Here is a 19014-nt window from a genome sequence, read left to right as displayed (position 1 = left end):
AAAAGACAGCCTCTTCAATAAGTGGTGTTGGGAGAACCAGACAGTTACATGTAAAAGAATGAAATTAGAACACTCCCTAACACCATACACAAAAATAAACTCAAAATGGATTAAAGACCTAAATGTAAGATCAGACACTGCCAAACTCTTAGAGGAAAACATAGGCAGAACACTCTGACATAAATCACAGCAAGATCCTTTTTGACCCACCTCCTAGAGAAATGGAAATAAAAACAAAAATAAACAAATGGGACCTAATGAAACTTAAAAGCTTTTGCACAGCAAAGGAAACCATAAACAAGATGAAAAGACAACCTTCAGAATTGGAGAAAATATATGCAAATGAAGCAACTGACAAAAGATTAATCTCCAAAATATACAAGCAGCTCATGCAGCTCAATATCAAAAAAACAAACAACCCAATCCAAAAATGGGCAGAAGACTTAAATAGACATTTCTCCAAAGAAGGTATACAGATTGCCAACAAACACATGAAAGGATGCTCAACATCATTAATCATTAGAGAAATGCAAATCAAAGCTATAATGTGGTATCACCTCACACCAGTCAGGATGGCCATCATCAAAAAATCTATGAACAATAAATGCTGGAGAGGGTGTGGAGAAAAGGGAACCCTCCTGCGCTCTTGGTGGGAATGTATATTGATACAGCCACTATGGAGAACAGTATAGAATTTCCTTAAAAAACTAAAAATAGAATTACCATATGACCCAGCAATCCTAATACTGGGCATATACCCAGAGAAAACCATAATTCAAAAAGACACATGCACCCCAATGTTCATTGCAGCTCTATTTACAATAGCCAGGTCATGGAAGCAACCTAAATGTCCATTGATGGATGAATGGATAATGAAGATGTGATACATATATACAATGGAATATTAATCAGCCATAAAAAGGAACAAAATTTGGTCATTTGTAGAGACGTGGATGGATCTAGAGACTGTCATACAGAGTGAAGTAAGTCAGAAAGAGAAGAACAAATATCGTATATAAATGCATATATATGGAACCAAGAAAAATGGTACAGATGAACCGGTTTGCAGGGCAGAAATGGAGGCACAGTTGTAGAGAACAAACATATGGACACCAAGGGGAGAAAGTGGTAGGGGGTTGGTGGTGGGGGGGTGATGAATTGGGAGATTGAGATTGACATATATACACTAATATGTGTAAAATGGATAACTAATAAGAACCTGCTGTATAAAAAAATAAAATAAAATTCAAAAAAAAACCCAGTTAATTTTAGGTTACATAACCACAATATGTAATTTAGGTTGTTTTACTACCATATAAAAGAAAGAAAAAAGGATATAGATAGTGAAAATTCTAATTCACATCACACACAAGATTTTTGCACTTTACTCAGAAAAGAAATAAATAGAGTAATAAAATAAAACTGGAACACTTTGTATGGGGGAAGAAAGCCTTGCCACGCCTCTGAGAGGAAGAGGGCAGTTTCAGTAGAAGCACTTTCAGTCTATGAGAGAATGTCAAGAACATTGACTGCCTTGAGGTCTCCAGCACCATTCTCCACTGCTAAGAGCATGATCTGGCTGTTCCAGTCTCTCACGCTTGTCTCCTGCCTTGGCCCAGGTAAATACTGAAGCGGACCCATGTAGTCATGAGTCACTCCTGGTTTTGTGCAGCTTGCTCAATCTAAATCACCTATTTATAGGTGTCTGTCTGTCTCTCTGCCAAGGGATCCGGTGGGGCTCACAGTGGTGCCTGATAAACTGCCGTTGTCTCTCAACCTAAAAGCTTATGGCCTGAGATGGTTCAGAGTTAAGAGTTCCAACTGTGTTTTCATTTAAGTGAATTATCTGCTGGGGCATGGTAAATGTGCTTTTATGAGACAAGACTCTTTGGGTTTTATGACCAGCATGTTGTGGTATAAAGAGACCGAAAGTTAAGAAAAGAGGTCTTCTTACTTACTGTGGTGTCACAGGTAGGTTACACGTTCCTCCTGAGCCTCACAATCTTCATTGGAAATATTGAAATTCTATGGTTGGGCTTAGCCGAAATTTCTGAACCCAACTAAAACACTAGAAATAGTCCTCTCAGTTTTTGCTTACTGTGATAAAAAGCGTTCTCCAGCTTTCCTTTCCTTTGATGCAAATCAGGGGCTATCTGGTCCAGCAGCACCCAATTTGGCAGACAGAAAGGAATTATCTGATCCTGCCTGCTTCTCATTCCCTGCTGTCCATTTCATGGAAAGCATGAAGGTTCATGTCAGGTTTGGAGAACCACAAGTGGTCAGCTGGGGCCAAAGTATAGGATGGGGCAGAAGACAAAACAGGAAAGCTAGCCCAGAACTAGCCCAGGGTAGCAGATAAAAATAGTTAATATTCATTGAGGGCTCATACTGTTCCAGGAACTGGGTCAAATATTGTACATACATCATATACATAAGCCTTATGACAGTTCTATGAGTCTATACTATTATTATCCCCTTTTTAAATAACTTGCCCAAATTTCATTAGACACTAGGTGGCAAGCTCTTGCAATATTTTTGAGGAACAGTGACAGTTGAATAAACACGGTAGCAGCACAAGAGGAAGAAGGACAGAAGCAAAAATCATCATAGATGTAGAATTAACTAGATTAACTGGCAATGGGAATTAGGGGGGAAGAGAATTCACTGTCATCCAATAAATATTCATTGAGCACCTACTGGATGCCTGGCACTGTTCTAGTTCCTGGGGATACACCATGAACAAAGGAGGCAAAAATTCCTGCTCTCGTGGAGTTAACTTTTTAGCGGGGGAGACAAACAATAAACAAGATAAATAAGTGAAATAGTATATTTGATAGTGATAAATGATAAGAATGAAATAAATCAAGCAGGGAAAGGAGATATGAAATATTGGGGGGGGGTGAAATTTCAGAGTAGCCAAAGAAGGTTACAAAGTTGCGGGGATGAGGGAGCAGCCATGAAGAGAAGGTGATTTCTATTTTGGAGCTACTAATTTTAAGATGTTAGGTGTGATATCCATGAGAAGATTTCCTGAAAGCAGCTGGAAATTTAGGACTGGAGGTAGAGCTGAGGCTGGAAGTTTAGAAGTCACAGCATAGAAGTAATAAATGAAGTTAAGGAGAAAAGTGTAAGGACAGAAACTTGGGAAATAAGTATAAGATGTAGAAAGAGGGAGAATTTACTTACACATTCAAGAGCCACTCCCCAGCATGGGAGCAGAGACCCGTGTCTTTGCCTCCTTGCAAAATTGAACCCATCTCTAGAATTAAATGTTCTGAACGTCCTCAGGTTAAAATTCCCCTGTTTCTCCTCATTCCCATCAATACTTCTCATAGGGCCCTATGAAATATACACTATCCTCACTTTAAGGAAGAGGAAAGAAGGCATACAACAGTTAAGTAACTTGCTTAATGTCACACTGTTATGGGGGAAGTGGGGATGGTGCAGAAAAGAAACATACTTGAATGTGTTTTGCAGGTGTTCTGAAGCCCAGGAGGAAAGCAGTGATTTCCAGGGTTAGAACCTGGCTCCAGAGTCTGTATTCATAACCACTTTACTCTGCTAGTTAGTTTATACACAGTTATATATTCACATAAATGTATATATAATTATAAACTGTGATACTAGGAAGAAAATAAGCAGCGTACTGATGCTGAAAACTTGGCTTCTGTACACTGGTGCTGAATTGAATCTCAGAGACAGAGTTTTAGGTGAAATAGAAAAGTGTAGCTTTATTGCTTTGCCAGACAAGGGAGACAAAGCAGGCTCCTGTCCTCAAAAACTGTGTGTCCCAACCTGAGCTTTTTGGTTTTTTTTTTTTTTGTGGTATGCGGGCCTCTCACTGCTGTGGCCTCTCCCGCCATGGAGCACAGGCTCCGGACGCGCAGGCCCAGCAGCCATGGCCCATGGGCCCAGCCGCTCCGTGGCATGTGGGACCCTCCCGGACTGGGGCACGAACCCGTGTCTCCTGCATCGGTAGGCGGACTCCCAACCACTGCACCACCAGGGAAGCCCTGGTGAGGAGTTTTATGCAACGGTTCAAGGTTGGGGTTGCTGATAAGATTAGGGTGTGTGCAGGACCTGCACTCCTTCAATTTGTTCTCAGGTAATCTGATGAGTTTCTATGGTTCCTTTAATCTGGCCTCAGGTGGTCTTCTTGAAGAGCTTCTCTGGTTCCTTTAATCTGGAATGAAGAATGCTGATATATTCCATTTTGGGGGTTTTAGTTCTGTAGAAGAGCTCAAAGATATTGCTGTTTAACCCTTGAGGCGGAACCAGGACCCTGCCCCAAGGTTGCACTATTGTTTCTTGGCTGCTCCTCTCTCGTCTCTGCATCCCCTCTCTTCCTTGATTAGCAACTATTCTAATCCACCCTTAGGAACTCAGGGAAGGTCATGGAGGCTGGAGTCTATTCCCTACAAACAAGAAATGGGGGACATAAAGCCTTCCATGCCCAGGAGCCCCCACAGTGTCCTTCTTGGTTTCAGTACCATTGCAGAGAAAAACAAGAGGATCTGCTTTGGATGAGGTGATGTGGAATGGATTTTCTGGAAAGGTAGCATCTCCTCTGATATTTAAGGAGTGTGAGAAGTCAAACAGGGGAGGAGTCTAATGAAGAAGCATTCAAAGCAGTGGGAATTACATGTGCGAAGGCCCTGGTTCAGGGAAGAGTTTGGAGTGATTAAGGAAGGGAAAGAATACTACTGTGACAAGAGTATGGCACAAATAAAATCACTCTTGAAAACAAGCATGAAGGAAGATGACTCATGCCAGCCTACATTCTTTCAAGGGGCTGGACACCATAACTTGCTCCTTTTAAGAAATGTATCTGAAAAGATAAACCATGTTAAGAAATAATCCCAATTGGTATAACTGAAATCAGACATTATCATGCCCTGGAGAAAATGAATCTCATTTGCTTCTCCGTTTTATTCTTTATAGGTGGGAACTTACTTATCAAATGTCAATATGCACACAAATTATTAGGGAATCTTATTATAATGCTGATTGTGGAATGGAGACTAAGATTCTGCATTTATAACAAGCTCCCAGGCAACCCCAGTGCTGCTTCATGAACCACACTCATGAGACTTTAGTCACAGTGGGGTTGGAGGGATGGAGAAATAAGAACAAATTCTTCAAGTGTGTTTGCAGGAAGCAGATACAGGTATTCTGATGCTGAAGAGAGAACAGTGGTAGGAAATATATGTACAGCCAATACACATGGGCCAACCAAATGATTCTGACGTTTTGAGTCAAAAACTTACAGGCTCTTCTGCTAAGAGATTGTAATCCGATGACTCCCCTTCCCCTGAGCAGCATTATCTACTTCTTACTAACCATCCACACCTTCAAATGTTTATTGTTGCTCACCACAGGCAGAGAGTTGTTTATATTTTGTCACTATCCTCAAGGACAACTGTGTCTTTCCACCTCTCAGAATCTGTGGTCTGTGCCCACTGGACTACCAGCCTTCCACACCTCCCAGTTTTCAGTCTCCCACTACAGATCTAGCCTCAGTTGTGTCTCCATGTGCACACAAAATTTTTGTCTTTCTTTTTTTTCATTAAGGTGAAATTCACAAAACAAAATAATAATATTAAAATGTACAATTCAGTGACATTTAGTAAATTCACAATGTTGGGCAACCACCACTTCTACTGCTCCAAAACATTTAGTCACTCCAAAAGGAAACCTTGTACTCATTAAGCAATCACTTCTCATTTCTCCTTCCCCCTATCCCTCTTCAAACACTAATCTGCTTTCTGGCTCAATGGGTTTATCTATTCTGAATATTTCCTATAAATGAAGTCATGCAACATGTGACTTTTTATGTCTGACTTCTTTCTTAGTACAATGTTTTCAATGTTTATTCATATTGTATCATGTATCAGTACTTTGTTCCTCTTTATTGCTGAATAATATTCCATTGTATGTGTGTACCATATTTATTTATCCACTCATCTACTGATGGACATTTGTGTTGTTTCCACCTTTTGGCTTTTGCAAATAGTTCTATTATGAAGACTTTTGTACAAGTATTGTTTTCAATTCTTCTGGGTATATAACCAGGAATGAAATTGCTGGATCATATGGTAATGTTGTACTTAATTTTTTGAGGGATCACTAAATAGTTTTTTCCACAGTGTCTGTACCAGTTTACAAGCCCACCAGCAATGTATAAGGGTTCTAATTTCTCCACATCCTTACCAAAACTTATTTTCCAATTATTTACTATTATTATTGTTGTCATTATTATTAATCACCATCTTAATACATGTAAAGTGTATTTTTGATTGTAAAGTGTGGTTTTGATTTGCATTTCCCTAACAACAAATGATATTGAGCCTCTTTTCATGTGCTTATTGGCCGTTTGTATATTTTCTTTGGAGAAATGTCTATTCAAGTCCTTTGTCCCTTTTTGATTGGATTATTTGTCTTTCTTTTTTTTTGAGCTATAAGAGCTCTTTAACTACGTTGAATACTAGACCCTTATCAGATATATGATTTATAAATATTTTCTCCTATTCTGTAAGTTTTATTTTCATTACCTGATAATGTCCTTTGATGCACAAAAGTTTTTAATTTTGATGAAGTCTAATTTATCTATTTTTTCTTCTCCTGCTCACACTTTTGTTGTGATATCTAAGAATTCATTGCCAAATCCAAGATCATGTAAATTTACACCTATGTTTTCTTCTAAGAGTTTCATAATTTTTTGCTTTCATATTTAGGTCATTGAAACATTTTGAGTTGATTCTTGCATAGGTGTGAGGGAGGTGTTCAACTTCATTCTTTTGTTTATAGGCATCCGGTTGTCCCAGCACTATTTGTTGAAGCAACCATTCTTTCCCAATTGAAAGATCTTGGTATTCTTGTCAAAAATTAACTGTCCATAAATGTATGGGTTTATTTATGGACTCTCAATTCAATTCCATATAGACATCTATATGTCTATCTTGATACCAGCAATGCACTGGCATGTGATTAATGTAGCTGTGAAAATTTCTAAATTGGGAAGTGCGAGTTCTTCAATTTGTTTTTATTTTTCAATATAGTTTTGGTTATTTGGGGTCCCTTACAATTCCATATGAATTTGAAGAATGGCTTTTCTATTTATGAAAAAGAAAGTCACAAAGGTCATTGGAATTTTGATAGAGATTGAACTGAATCTGTAACTTGCTTTGGGTAGTATTGCCAAATACTTAATCTTAAATCCTACAATCCAAAAAAAAAAAAAAAAATCCTACAATCCATGAACATAGGATGTCTTTCCATTTATTTAGGTATTCTTTAATTTCTTTCAAAACATTTCATAGTTTTCAGCATATAAGTCTCGAATCTCCTTGGCTAAATTATTCATAGATATTTAATTATTTTAGATGTTATTATATATGGAATTGTTCTCCTAATTTCCTTTTCAGATTGTTCATTGCTAGTGTTTAAAAATACAATGTGTAAAAAATTAATTAATTAAAATAATAAAAATACAATGTGTATTTGTAAAATACAAATTTAAACTATACAATTGTAAATTTACAATTGTAAAAATATGTGTTGTAATTGTAAAGTTTTGTAAATTGATCTTCTATGCTACAATTTTGCTTAATTCATTTATTAGCTCTGATAGATTTTTTGTGGATTTTTTTTTATATATACTTTTTGTTTTATATCGGAGTGTAGCTGATTAACAGTGTTGTGATAGGTTCAGGTGCACAGCAAAGGGACTCAGTCAGCCATACATATACATGTAACCATTCTCACCCAAACTCCCCTCCCATCCAGACTGCCACATAACATTGCGCAGAGTTCCCTGTGTAATACAGTAGGTCCTTGTTGGTTATCCATTTTTAATATAGCAGTGTGAACATGTCGATCCCAAACTCCCTGACTATCCCTTCCCCCGATCCTTCCCCCCAGTAACCATAAGTTCATTTTCTAAGTCTGTGAGTCTGTTTCTGTTTTGTAAATAAGTCCATTTGTATCATTTCTGTTTAGATTCTGCATATAAGGGATATCATACAATATTTTTCTTCCTCTGTCTGACTTACTTCACTCTGTATGACATTCTCTAGGTCCATCTATTTTGCTGCAAATGGCATTATTTCATTCTTTTTAATGGCTGAGTAATATTCCATCGTATATATATAGCACATCTTCTTTATCCATTGCTCTGTTGATGGACATTTAGGTTGCTTCCATGTCTTAGCTATTGTAAACAGTGCCTCAATGAACATTGGGGTACATGTATCCTTTCAGAGCATGTTTTTCTCTGGATATATCCCCAGGAGTGGGATTGCAGAGTCATATGGTAGCTGTATTTTTAGTTTTTTAAGGAACTTCCATACTGTTCTTCACAGTGGCTGTACCAGTTTACATTCCCACCAACAGTGTAAGAGGGTTCCCTTCTCTACACACCCTCTCCAGCATTTATTGTTTGTGGATTTTTTGATGATAGCCATTTTGACTGGTGTGAGGTGATGTCTTGTAGTTTTGATTTGCATTTCTCTAATAATTAGCGATGTTGAGCATCTTTTCATGTGCCTGTTGGCCATCTGTATGTCTTCTTTGGAGAAATGTCTATTTAGGTCTTCTGCCTATTTTTTTAAATTGGGTTGTTTGTTTTGATGATATTAAGCCTCGTGAGCTGTTTGTAAATTTTGGAGACTAATCCCTTGTTGGTCACATCATTTGTAAATATTTTCTCCCAATCTGTGTGTTGTCTTTTCATTTTGTTTATGGTTCCCTTTTCTGTGCAAAATCTTTTAAGTTTAATTAGGTCTCATTCATTTATTTTTGTTTTTATTTCCATTATTCTGAGAGATGGATCAAAAAAGATATTGCTGTGATTTATGTCAGAAAGTGTTCTGCCTATGTTTTCCTCTAGGAGTTTTATAGGTTAGGTCTTTAATCCATTTTGAGTTTATTTTTGTGTATGGTGTTAAAGAATTATCTGATTTCATTTTTTCACATGTAGCTGTCCAGTTTCCCCAACACCGTTTGTTGAAGAAACCGTCTTTCCACCATTGTGTAGTCTTGCCTCCTTTGTCATAGATTAATTGACCATAGATGTGTGGGTTTATTTCTGGGCTTTCCATCCTGTTCCACTGATCTATATTTCTATTTTTGTGCCAGCAGCATACTCTTTTGATGACTGTAGCTTTGTAGTATAGTCTGAAGTCAGGGAGCCTGATTCTTCCAGCTCTAGTTTTCTTTCTCAAGATTGTTTTGGATATTTGGGGTCTTTTGTGTTTCCATACAAATTAAGATTTTCTTTGTTCCAGTTCTGTGAAAATTGCCATTGGTAATTTGATAGGAATTGCATTGAATCTGTAGATTGCCTTGGGTAGTATTGTCATTTTAACAGTACTGATTCTTCCAATCCAAGAACATGGTATATCTTTCCATCTGTTTGTGTCATCTTTGATTTCTTTCATCAGTATCTTACAGTTTTCAAAGTACAGGTCTTTTCTCTCCTTAGGTAGGTATATTCCTAGGTATTTTATTCTTTTTCATGTGGTGGTAAATGGGATTGTTTCTTAAATTTCTCTTTCTGAATTTCATTGTTAGTATATAGAAATGCAGCAGGTTTCTGTGCATTAATTTTATATTGTGCAACTTTACGGAATTCATTGATTATCTCTAGTAGTTTTCTGGTAACATATTTACGATTCTCTATGTATAGTATCATGTCATCTGCAAACAGAAACAGTTTTACTTCTTCTTTGCCAATTTGGATTAGTTTTATTTCTTTTTCTTCTCTGATTGCCATGGCTAGGACTTCCAAAACTATGCTGAATGAAAGTGATGAGAGTGGACATCCTTGTCTTTTTCCTGATCCTAGAGGAAATGCTTTCAGCTTTTCACCAGTGAGTATGATGTTAGCTATAGTTTTGTCATATATGGCCTTTATTATGTTGCAGTATGTTCCCTCTTTGCTTACTTTCTGGGAAGTTTTTATCATAAATGGGTGCTGAATTTTCAAAATATTTTTCTGCATCTATGGAGATGATCACATGGTTTTTTTCTTCAATTTGTTGATGTAGTGTATCACACTGGTTGATTTGTGGATATTGAAAAATCCTTGTACTCCTGGGATAAATCCCACTTGATCATGGTGTATGATCCTTTTAATGTACTGTTGGATTCAGATTGCTAGTATTTTATTGAGAATTTTTGAGTCTATGTTCATCAGTGATATTGGCCTGTAATTTTCCTTTTTTGTGGTACCTTTGTCTTGTGTCAGGGTGATGGTGGCCTCATAGAATGAGTTTGCGAATTTTCCTTCCTCTGCAATTTTTCGCAACAGTTTCAGAAGGATAGGTGTGAGCTCTTCCCTCAATGTTTGATTGAATTCGCCTGTGAAGCCATCAGGTCCTGGACTTTTGCTCTTTGGGAGTTTTTAAATCACAGTTTCCATTTCAGTACTTGTGATTGGTCTGTTCATATTTTCTATTTCTTCCTGGTTCATTCTTGGGTGACTGTTCCTTTCTAAGAATTTGTCCATTTCTTCCAGGTTGTCCATTTTATTGGCATACAGTTGCTTGTAGTAGTCTCTTATGATCCTTTGTATTTCTGTGGTGTCATTTGTAACTCCTCCTTTTTCATTTCAAATATTATTGTTTTGAATCCTCTCCCTTTTCTTCTTGATGAGCCTGGCTAAATGTTTATCAATTTTGTTTATCTTTTCAAGGAATCAGCTTTTAGTTTCATTGATCTTTGCTACTGTTTTCCTTGTCTCTGTTTGTTTATTTCTGCTCTGATCTTTATGATTTCTTTCCTCCTACTAACATTGGGGTTTTTTTTTGGTTGTTGTTGTTGTTCTTCTTCTTTCTCTAATAGCTTTAGGTGTAAGGTTAGGTTGCTCATTTGAGATTTTTATTGTTTCCTGAGGTAAGATTGTATTGCTATAAACTCACCTTTTAGAACTGCTTTTGAGGCATCCCATAGGTTTTGAATCATTGTGCTTTCATTTTCATTTGTCTCTAGGTATTTTTTAATTTCCTCTTTAATTTCTTTAATGATCCATTTGTTCTTTTTTTTTTTTTTTTTTTTTTGCGGTACACGGGCCTCTCACTCTTGTGGCCTCTCCTGTTGCAGAGCACAGGCTCCAGACTTGCAGGCTCAGCGACCATGGCTCATGGACCTAGCTGCTCCATGGCATGTGGGATCTTCCCGGACCAGAGCACGAACCTGTGTCCCCTGCAATGGCAGGCAGACTCTCAACCACTGCGCCACCAAGGAAGCCCCCATTTGTTCTTTAGTAGCATATTTTTTAACCTCCACATGTTTGTGTTTTTTATAGTTTTTTTCCTGTGGTTTATTTTTAATCTCATAACGTTGTGATCAGAAAAGATGCTTGATATGATTTCAATATTCTTAAATTTACTAGGCTTGCCTTGTGGCCCAGCATGTGGTCAATCCTGGAGAAGGTTCCATGTACACTTGAGAAGAATATGTATTCTGCTGCTTTTGGATGGAATGCTCTATAAATATAAATTAAGTCCATTTGGTCTAATGTGTCATTTAAGGCCTGTATTTCCTTATTGATTTTCTGTCTGGATGATCTGTCCATTGATGAAAGTGGGGTGTTAAAGTCCCCCATTATTATCGTGTTACTGTTGATTTCTCCCTTTATGGCTGTTATTTGCCTTATATATTGAGGTGCTCCTATGTTGGGTGCATATATATTTACAATTGTTATATCTTCTTCTTGGACTGATCCCTTGATCATTGTGTAGTGTCCTTCTTTATCTCTTATAACAGGCTTTATTTTAAAGTCTATTTTGTCTGATATGAGTATTGCTACTCCAGCTTTATTTTGGTTTCCATTTGCATTGAATACCTTCTTCCATCCCCTCACTTTCAGTCTGTATGTGTCCCTAGGTCTGAGGTGGGTCCCTTGTAGACAGCATATATACAAGTCTTGTTTTTGTATCCATTCAGCCAGTCTATGTCTTTTGGTTGGCATATTTAATCCATTTACATTTAAGATAATTATCAATATGTGCATTCGTGGGCTTCCCTGGTGGTGCAGTGGTTGAGAGTCCTCCTGCCAATGCAGGGGACACAGGTTCATGCCCTGGTCCAGGAAGATCCCACATGCCGCAGAGCGGCTGGGCCCGTGAGCCATGGCCACTGAGCCTGCACGTCTGGAGACTGTGCTCTGCAGCGGGAGAGGACATGACAGTGAGAGGCTTGTGTACCACAAAGAAAAAAAACATATATATATATATATATATATATATATATATATATATATATATATGTGCATTCGTATTGCCATTTTCTTAGTTGTTTTGGGTTTGTTTTTGTTGGTCTTTTTTCTTCCCTTCCTCTCTTGCTCTTTTCTCTTGTGATTTGATGACTGTCTTTAGTGTTGTGTTTGGGTTGCTTTTTCTTTTGTGTGTGGGTATCTGTTGCAGTTTTTGGGTTTGCTGTTCCCATGAGGTTTTGATATATCAGTCTATATATGTGCAAGTTTATTTTGTGGTTATTGTTTTTCTTTGTTTGTTTGTTTTAAGTTGCTAGTCTCTTTCCTGCGTAGAGGAGTTTCTTTAACATTTGTTGCAAGGCTGGTCTGGTGGTGCTGAATTCTCTTAGCTTTTGCTTGTCTGTAAAGGTTTTGACTTCTTGTCCAAATCTGAATGAGAGTCTTGCTGGGTAGAGTATTCTTGGTTGTAGGTTCTTCCCTTCCATCATTTTAAATATATCATGCCAGAGAGACCTTCAAGATGGTGGAGGAGTAAGATGTGGAGATCACCTTCCTCCCCACAAATACATCAGAAATACATCTATATGTGGAACAACTCCTACAGAACACCTACCGACACTGGCAGAAGACCTTAGACTTCCCAAAAGGCAAGAAACTCCCCACGTACATGGGTAGGGCAAAAGAAAAAAGAAAAAACAGAGATAAAAGAATAGGGAAGGGACCTGCACCTCTGGGAGGGAGCTGTGAAGGAGGAAAAGTTTCCACACACTAGGAAGCTCCTTCACTGGTGGAGATGGGGGATGGGCGGGGGTGGAAGCTTCAGAGCCATGGAGGAGAGCACAGCAACAGGGGTACAGAGGGCAAAGTGGAGAGATTCCCACACAGAGAATCGGTGCCAACAGCACTCACCAGCCTGAGAGGCTTGTCTGCTTACCAGCCGGGGTGGGTGGAGGCTGGGAGCTGAGGCTTGGGCTTTGGAGGTCAGGTCCCAGGGAGAGGACTGGGGTTGGCTGCATGAACACAACCTGAAGGGAGCTAGTGCTCCACAGCTAGCAGGGAAGGAGTCCGGGAAAAAGTCTGGACCTGACTAAGATGTAAGAGACCTTTGTTTAGGGGTGCATGAGGACAGGGGATTCACAGCACCCCCTAAATTAGCTCCAGAGACAGGTGCGAGCTATCAACACAGACACCAGAGACAGGCATGAGATGCTAAGGCTGCTGCTGCAGCCACCAAGAAGCCTGTGTGCAAGCAGGTCACTATCCACACCTCCCCTCCCTGGAGTCTGTGCAGCCCGCCAGGCCAGGGTCCCGTGATCCAGGGACAACTTCCCCAGAAGAACACACGGTGCTCCTCAGGCTGTTGCAACATCACGCTGGCCTCTGCCGCCGCAGGCTCACCTGGCATTCCGTACCCTCCCTCCCCCTGCCCTGGGTGAGCCAGAGCCCCCTAATCAGCTGCTACTGTAACCCCGTCCTGTCTGAGCAAAGAACAGACACCCTCAGGTGACCTACACACAGAGGCGGGGCCAAATCCAAAGCTGAAACCCAGGAGCTGTGCGAACAAAGAAGGGAAAAGGAAATTTCTTCCAGCCGCCTCAGGAGCAGTGGATTAAATCTCCACAGTCAACTTGATGTACCCTGCATCTGTGGAATACCTGAATAGACAACAAATCATCCCAAAATTGAGGCGGTGGATTTGGGGAGCAACTGTAGACTTGGGGTTTGCTTTCTGCATCTAATTTGATCCTGGCTTTGTGTTTATCTTAGTTTAGTATTTAGAGTTTATTATCATTGGAAGATTTGTTTATTGATTTGGTTGCTCTCTTCCTCCTTTTGTAGATAGATAGATAGATAGATTTTTTCCTTTTTCTCTTTTTGTGAATGTGTATGTGTATGCTTCTTTGTGTGACTTCGTCTGTATAGTTTTGCTTTTACCATTTGTCCTAGGGTTCTGTCTGTCCGTTATTTTGTTGTTTTTCTTTTTAGTATAGCTTTTTAACACTTGTTATCATCGGTGGATTTGTTTTTTGTTTTTATTGCTCTCTTCTTTCTTTCTTTTTTTATTACTTTTTTATTTTTAATAATTATTTTTAATTTTAATAACTTTTCTTTTCTTTTTTCTTTTTTTTTTTTTTTTTTTTTTTTTTTGCCCTTTTCTTCTGAGCCATGTGGCTGGCAGGGTCTTGGTGCTCCATCCATATGTCAAGCCTGTGCCTCTGAGGTGGGAGAACTGAGTTCAGGACATTGGTCCACCAGAGACCTCCCAGCTCCATGTAATATCAAACGGCAAAAGCTCTCCCAGAGATCTCCATCTCAACACTAAGACCCAGCTCCACTCAATGATGAGCAAGATACAGTGCTGGACACCCTATGCCAAACAACTACCAAGACAGGAACACAATCCCATCCATTAGCAGAGAGGCTGCCTAAAATCATAATAAGGTCACAGGCACCCCAAAACACAGCACCAGACATGGTTGTGCCCACCAGAAAGACTAGATCCAGCCTCATCCACCAGAACACAAGCACTAGTCCCCTCCACCAGGAAGCCTACACAACCCACTGAACCAACCTTAGCCACTGGGCCACTGGGGGCAGACACCAAAAACAACGGGAACTACGGACTTGCAGCCTGTGAAAAGGAGACCCCAAACACAGTAAGTGAAGCAAAATGAGAAGACAAAGAAACACACAGCAGATGAAGGAGCAAGGTAAAAACCACCAGACCAAACAAGTGAAGAGGAAATAGGCAGTCTACCTGAAAAAGAATTCAGAATAATGATAGTTCTTCTGCCTCAGTTATTCTGCTATTGATTCCTTCTAGTATAGTTTACACTTCAGTTGTTATATTGTTCATCTCTGTTCTTTAGTTCTTCTTGGTCTTTGTTAAACATTTCTTGCATCTTCTCAATCTTTGCCTCCATTCTTTTTCCAGGATCCTTGATCATCTTCATTATCATTATTCTGAATTCTTTTTCTGGGAGGTTGCCTAGCTCCACTTCATTTTGTTGTTTTTCTGGGGTTTTATCTTGTTCCTTCATCTGGGACATAGTCCTCTGCCTTTTCATTTTGTCTATCTTTCTGTGACTATGGTTTTTGTTCTGTAGGCTGTAGGTTTGCTTCTTGCTTCTGCTGTCTGCCTTCTGATGGATGAGACTATCCAAGAGGCTTATGCAAGCTTCCTGATAGGAGGGACTGGAGGTGGGTAGAACTGGGTCTTGCTCTGGTGGGCTGAGCCTGTGCTCAGTAAAACTTTAATCCACTTGTCTGCTGATGGGTGGGTCTGTGTTCCCTCCCTGTTGTTTGGCCTGAGGTGACCCAGCACTGGAGCCTACAGGCTATATGGTGGGGCTAGTGGCAGCCTCTGGGAGGGCTCATGCCAGTGGGTACTTCCCAGAACTGCTGCTGCCAGTGACCTTGTCCCTGTAGTGAGCCACAGCTGCCCACTGTCTCTGCAGGAGACCGTCCAACACTAGCAGGTAGGTTTGGTTCAGTCTCCTATGGGGTCACTGCTCCTTTAGCCAGGTCCTCATGCACACAAGACTTTGTGTGTGACCTCCAAGAGTGGAGTCTCTGTTTCCCCCAGTCCTTTGGAAGTCCTGAAATCAAATCCCACTGACCTTCAAAGTCAGATTGCCTGGGGATTCCTAGTCCCATTGCCAGACCCCCAGGCTCGGAAGCCTGACATTGGGCTCAGAACCTTCTCTCCAGTGGGAGAACTTTTGTGGTATAATTGTTCTCCAATTTGTGGATGATCGCCCACCTAGCAGGTATGGGATTTGATTTTATCGTGATTGTGCCCCTCCCACTGTCTCAGTGCAGCTTCTCCTTTGTCTTTGGATGTAGGGTATCTTTTTTGGTGGGTTCCAGCACCTTCCTGTCAATGCTGTTCAGCAGTTAGTTGTGATTTTGGTGCTCTTGCAAGAGGAGGTGAGCCCATGTCCTTCTACTCTACCATTTTGCACCAATCTATTTTTGTGGACTCTTTAGGATTTTCTATCTATAAGATCACATCACCTGTGAATAGGAATAGTTTCACTTTTTCCTTTCCAATTAAGATAACTTTTATTCTTTTTCTTGTCTAATTGCTGTAACTAGAACTTCCAGTACAATGTTAAATAGAAGTGATGAAAGTAGGCATTGTTATCTTGTTCCTGGCCTTACGTGGAAGGCTTTCAGTCTTTCATTCTTTTTTTAAAAATCTATTTATTTATTTATTTATTTTTGGCTGCATTGGGTCTTTGTTGCTGTGGGTGGGCTTTCTCTAGTTGCAGTGAGCTGGGGTTACTCTTCATTGCAGTAGGCAGGCTTCTCATTGCAGTGGCTTCTCTTGTTGTGGAGCACGGGCTCTAGGCATGCAGGCTTCAGTAGTTGTGGCACACGGGCTCAGTAGTTGTGGTGCACAGGCTTTGTTGTTCCACAGCATGTGGGATCTTCTGTGTCCCCTGCATTGGCAGGTGGATTCTTAACCACTGCACCACCAGGGAAGTCCCTTCCATTCTTGAATAGAATGTTAGATGTGGGTTTCTCAAATGCCCTTTATCAAGGTGAGGAATTTCCCTTCTACTTTTAGATTCTTATGTGTGAAACAGTGTTGGATTTTGTTAAGTGTTTTTTTCTGTATTAATTGAGATGATCATGTGTCTTTTTCCCTTAATTATATTAATGTAGCATATTGCATTGATTGATTTTCATATGTTGAATCACTCTTACATTCCTGAAATAAATTCCAATTAGTCTTGGTGTATAATCCTTTTACTATGCAGCTGGATCCAGTTTGTTAATATTTTGTTGAGGGTTTTTCCATCAATGCTTATAAGGGATAATGGTCCATAGTTTGTGTGTGCGTGCGTGTGTGTGTGTGTGTGTGTGTGTGTGTGTGTGTATGATATCTTTGGCTTTGGTAAAGGTAATGCCGGCCTCATAGGATGAATTAGAAAGTGTTTTCTCCTCTCCTTTTTTGGGGAAGTGTTTGAGAAATATTGACATTAATTATTCTTTAAATATTTGGTAGAATTCACCAGTGAAGCCATCTGGTCCTGGACTTTTCTTTGCCAGAAGGTTTTTGATTACTGATTCAATATCTTTACTTGTTAAAGATCCTCTTAGATTTTCTATTTCTTCTTAAGTCAGTCATGGTAATCTGTTTGTTTATAGAAATTTGTCTATTTCATCTAGGCTATCTAATTTGTTACCATACAGTTATTCATATTATTCTCTTATAATCGTTTTTATTTCTATAAGGTCTGCAGTAATGTCCACTCTTCCATTTCTAATTTTAGTAATTTGAGCCTTCTCTATTGTTCTCTCAATTAATCTAGCTAAAATTATGTCAATCTTCCTGATCTTTTCAAAGAACAAATTTTCCCTCTGAGCACTGTGTTCGCTGCACCCTGTAAGTTTTGGTATGTTGTATTTTCATTTTCACTTGTCTTACTCAAGATCCTGCCTTATATATCTCTTCCCTTCTCTATTAAATCTCTTGAGAAATCAACCCCTACCCTCCTTCTGAACTTGTTTCATGCTGAGCTGAAACAACCCACTATATCTCTTTTTCCTATAGATAGGCCTAAGCCAGTCCTAGGCCTAAGCCATTCCCCTAGGTTAGATATCCCAAAGTTTCTCTGACTTTTCTCTTTTTCAGAATCAGTTCAGCCTTACCTGCTTTCTTTATTCCTTTGCATTTCTCAAAAATACTCCATGTTTCTTAATATATTCAAAAAAAATCATTCAGATAATCATTCAAGACACTTTACATTCTGATCTCAACCTATTTAGTATTCCAAGATCCCTGGGCCAGATTCTGGGGGCATAAAGAGCTGACTGATACATTACTCATGTTTCCAGAGTGAGTGAAACATGTAAACAAACATACTCCAAATTTCTGCTGACTGAACATCCACACCAGGGGTTGGACCTCAGCACCACCCACATGCTCCAAGTGGCTCCCAGTGACTTATAAGGGATGCTTCCCATAGGCCCCCAAAGCAGCCTTCTGTTAAGGTCATGAGGCATCCTCCCAATTCTTAGTCTCTTCTGATTCTAGTCCTCCAAATCTGCAGCCAGCTGAACCACTTACAGAAGACCTCAATGCTCTGCAGAGAACGTGGATATCCATGCCAAGGATGCTGACCCAAGACATTCCCAAAGCATCAGTGCTGATCCCAGGCAGAGTAGAGAAAAAGGCCTTCTTGTGCCTTCTGGGCCACACCACGTCATCTGGGTCCCAAAGCAGCTCTCCTAGAGTCCAAAGTCTTTCAGAGGAGCCTTTGAGCTTTTTCAGTAACTTCTTACCTTCACCTTCCTTAAGCACAGTGGCTCTTATCTTCTTTTTTTTCTTAGACTTGCAGGGAATTACTTCTACCAACCCCTTCTCCTCCTTCTATAACTTTTCCTCTTCTCCAACCACAAACTCCTGTCTCCTCCCCTGTACCAAATGCAAACCCCACAAATATAAACAAAGGCAAACAGATATTTGAACTTATCCTTGAAGGATAAATAGGAGCTCACCAGATGGGAAAATGTGAGCAAGGTATTTCAGGCAAAGGGAACAATGGAGCAAAGAAAGAGCCGGGCATTCTTGAAATAATCAAGCAATGGAGAACTTCTTGTTTTTATTCAAAACCCAACTACAATGTTACCTTCTCTGCAAAGTGTTCCCTGACAACCCCCAACCCTTTCTACCCCATCATTTTCACTATTTGTGCTCCTATAGAGCAGTTATCTCTATCAATTCAACATTTATTGAGCTCAAAATTGTGCTAAATGCTAGGAATACAGAGATGATAAGCATAATCCCT

At 39.6% G+C, this 19014-nt stretch overlaps 1 protein-coding gene across 1 annotated transcript in view; it reads left to right on the top strand.

Annotated features, from left to right (window-relative positions):
* Positions 1–1513: 1513 nt before the first annotated feature.
* Positions 1514–19014, top strand: part of SLAMF6 (SLAM family member 6) — a 29193-nt gene continuing 11692 nt past the window's right edge. Inside the window, exon 1 of the mRNA XM_060008807.1 lies at positions 1514–1619. Within this exon, the coding sequence (XP_059864790.1) occupies positions 1514–1619 (106 nt within the window). The remainder of the gene's footprint in view (positions 1620–19014) is intronic.

Source organism: Delphinus delphis, chromosome 1 (genome assembly GCF_949987515.2).
Source record: "Delphinus delphis chromosome 1, mDelDel1.2, whole genome shotgun sequence".
NCBI lineage: Eukaryota > Metazoa > Chordata > Mammalia > Artiodactyla > Delphinidae > Delphinus > Delphinus delphis.
The sequence above is the reverse complement of the archived record's forward strand: the minus strand, read 5'-3'. Positions and strand labels throughout refer to the sequence as shown.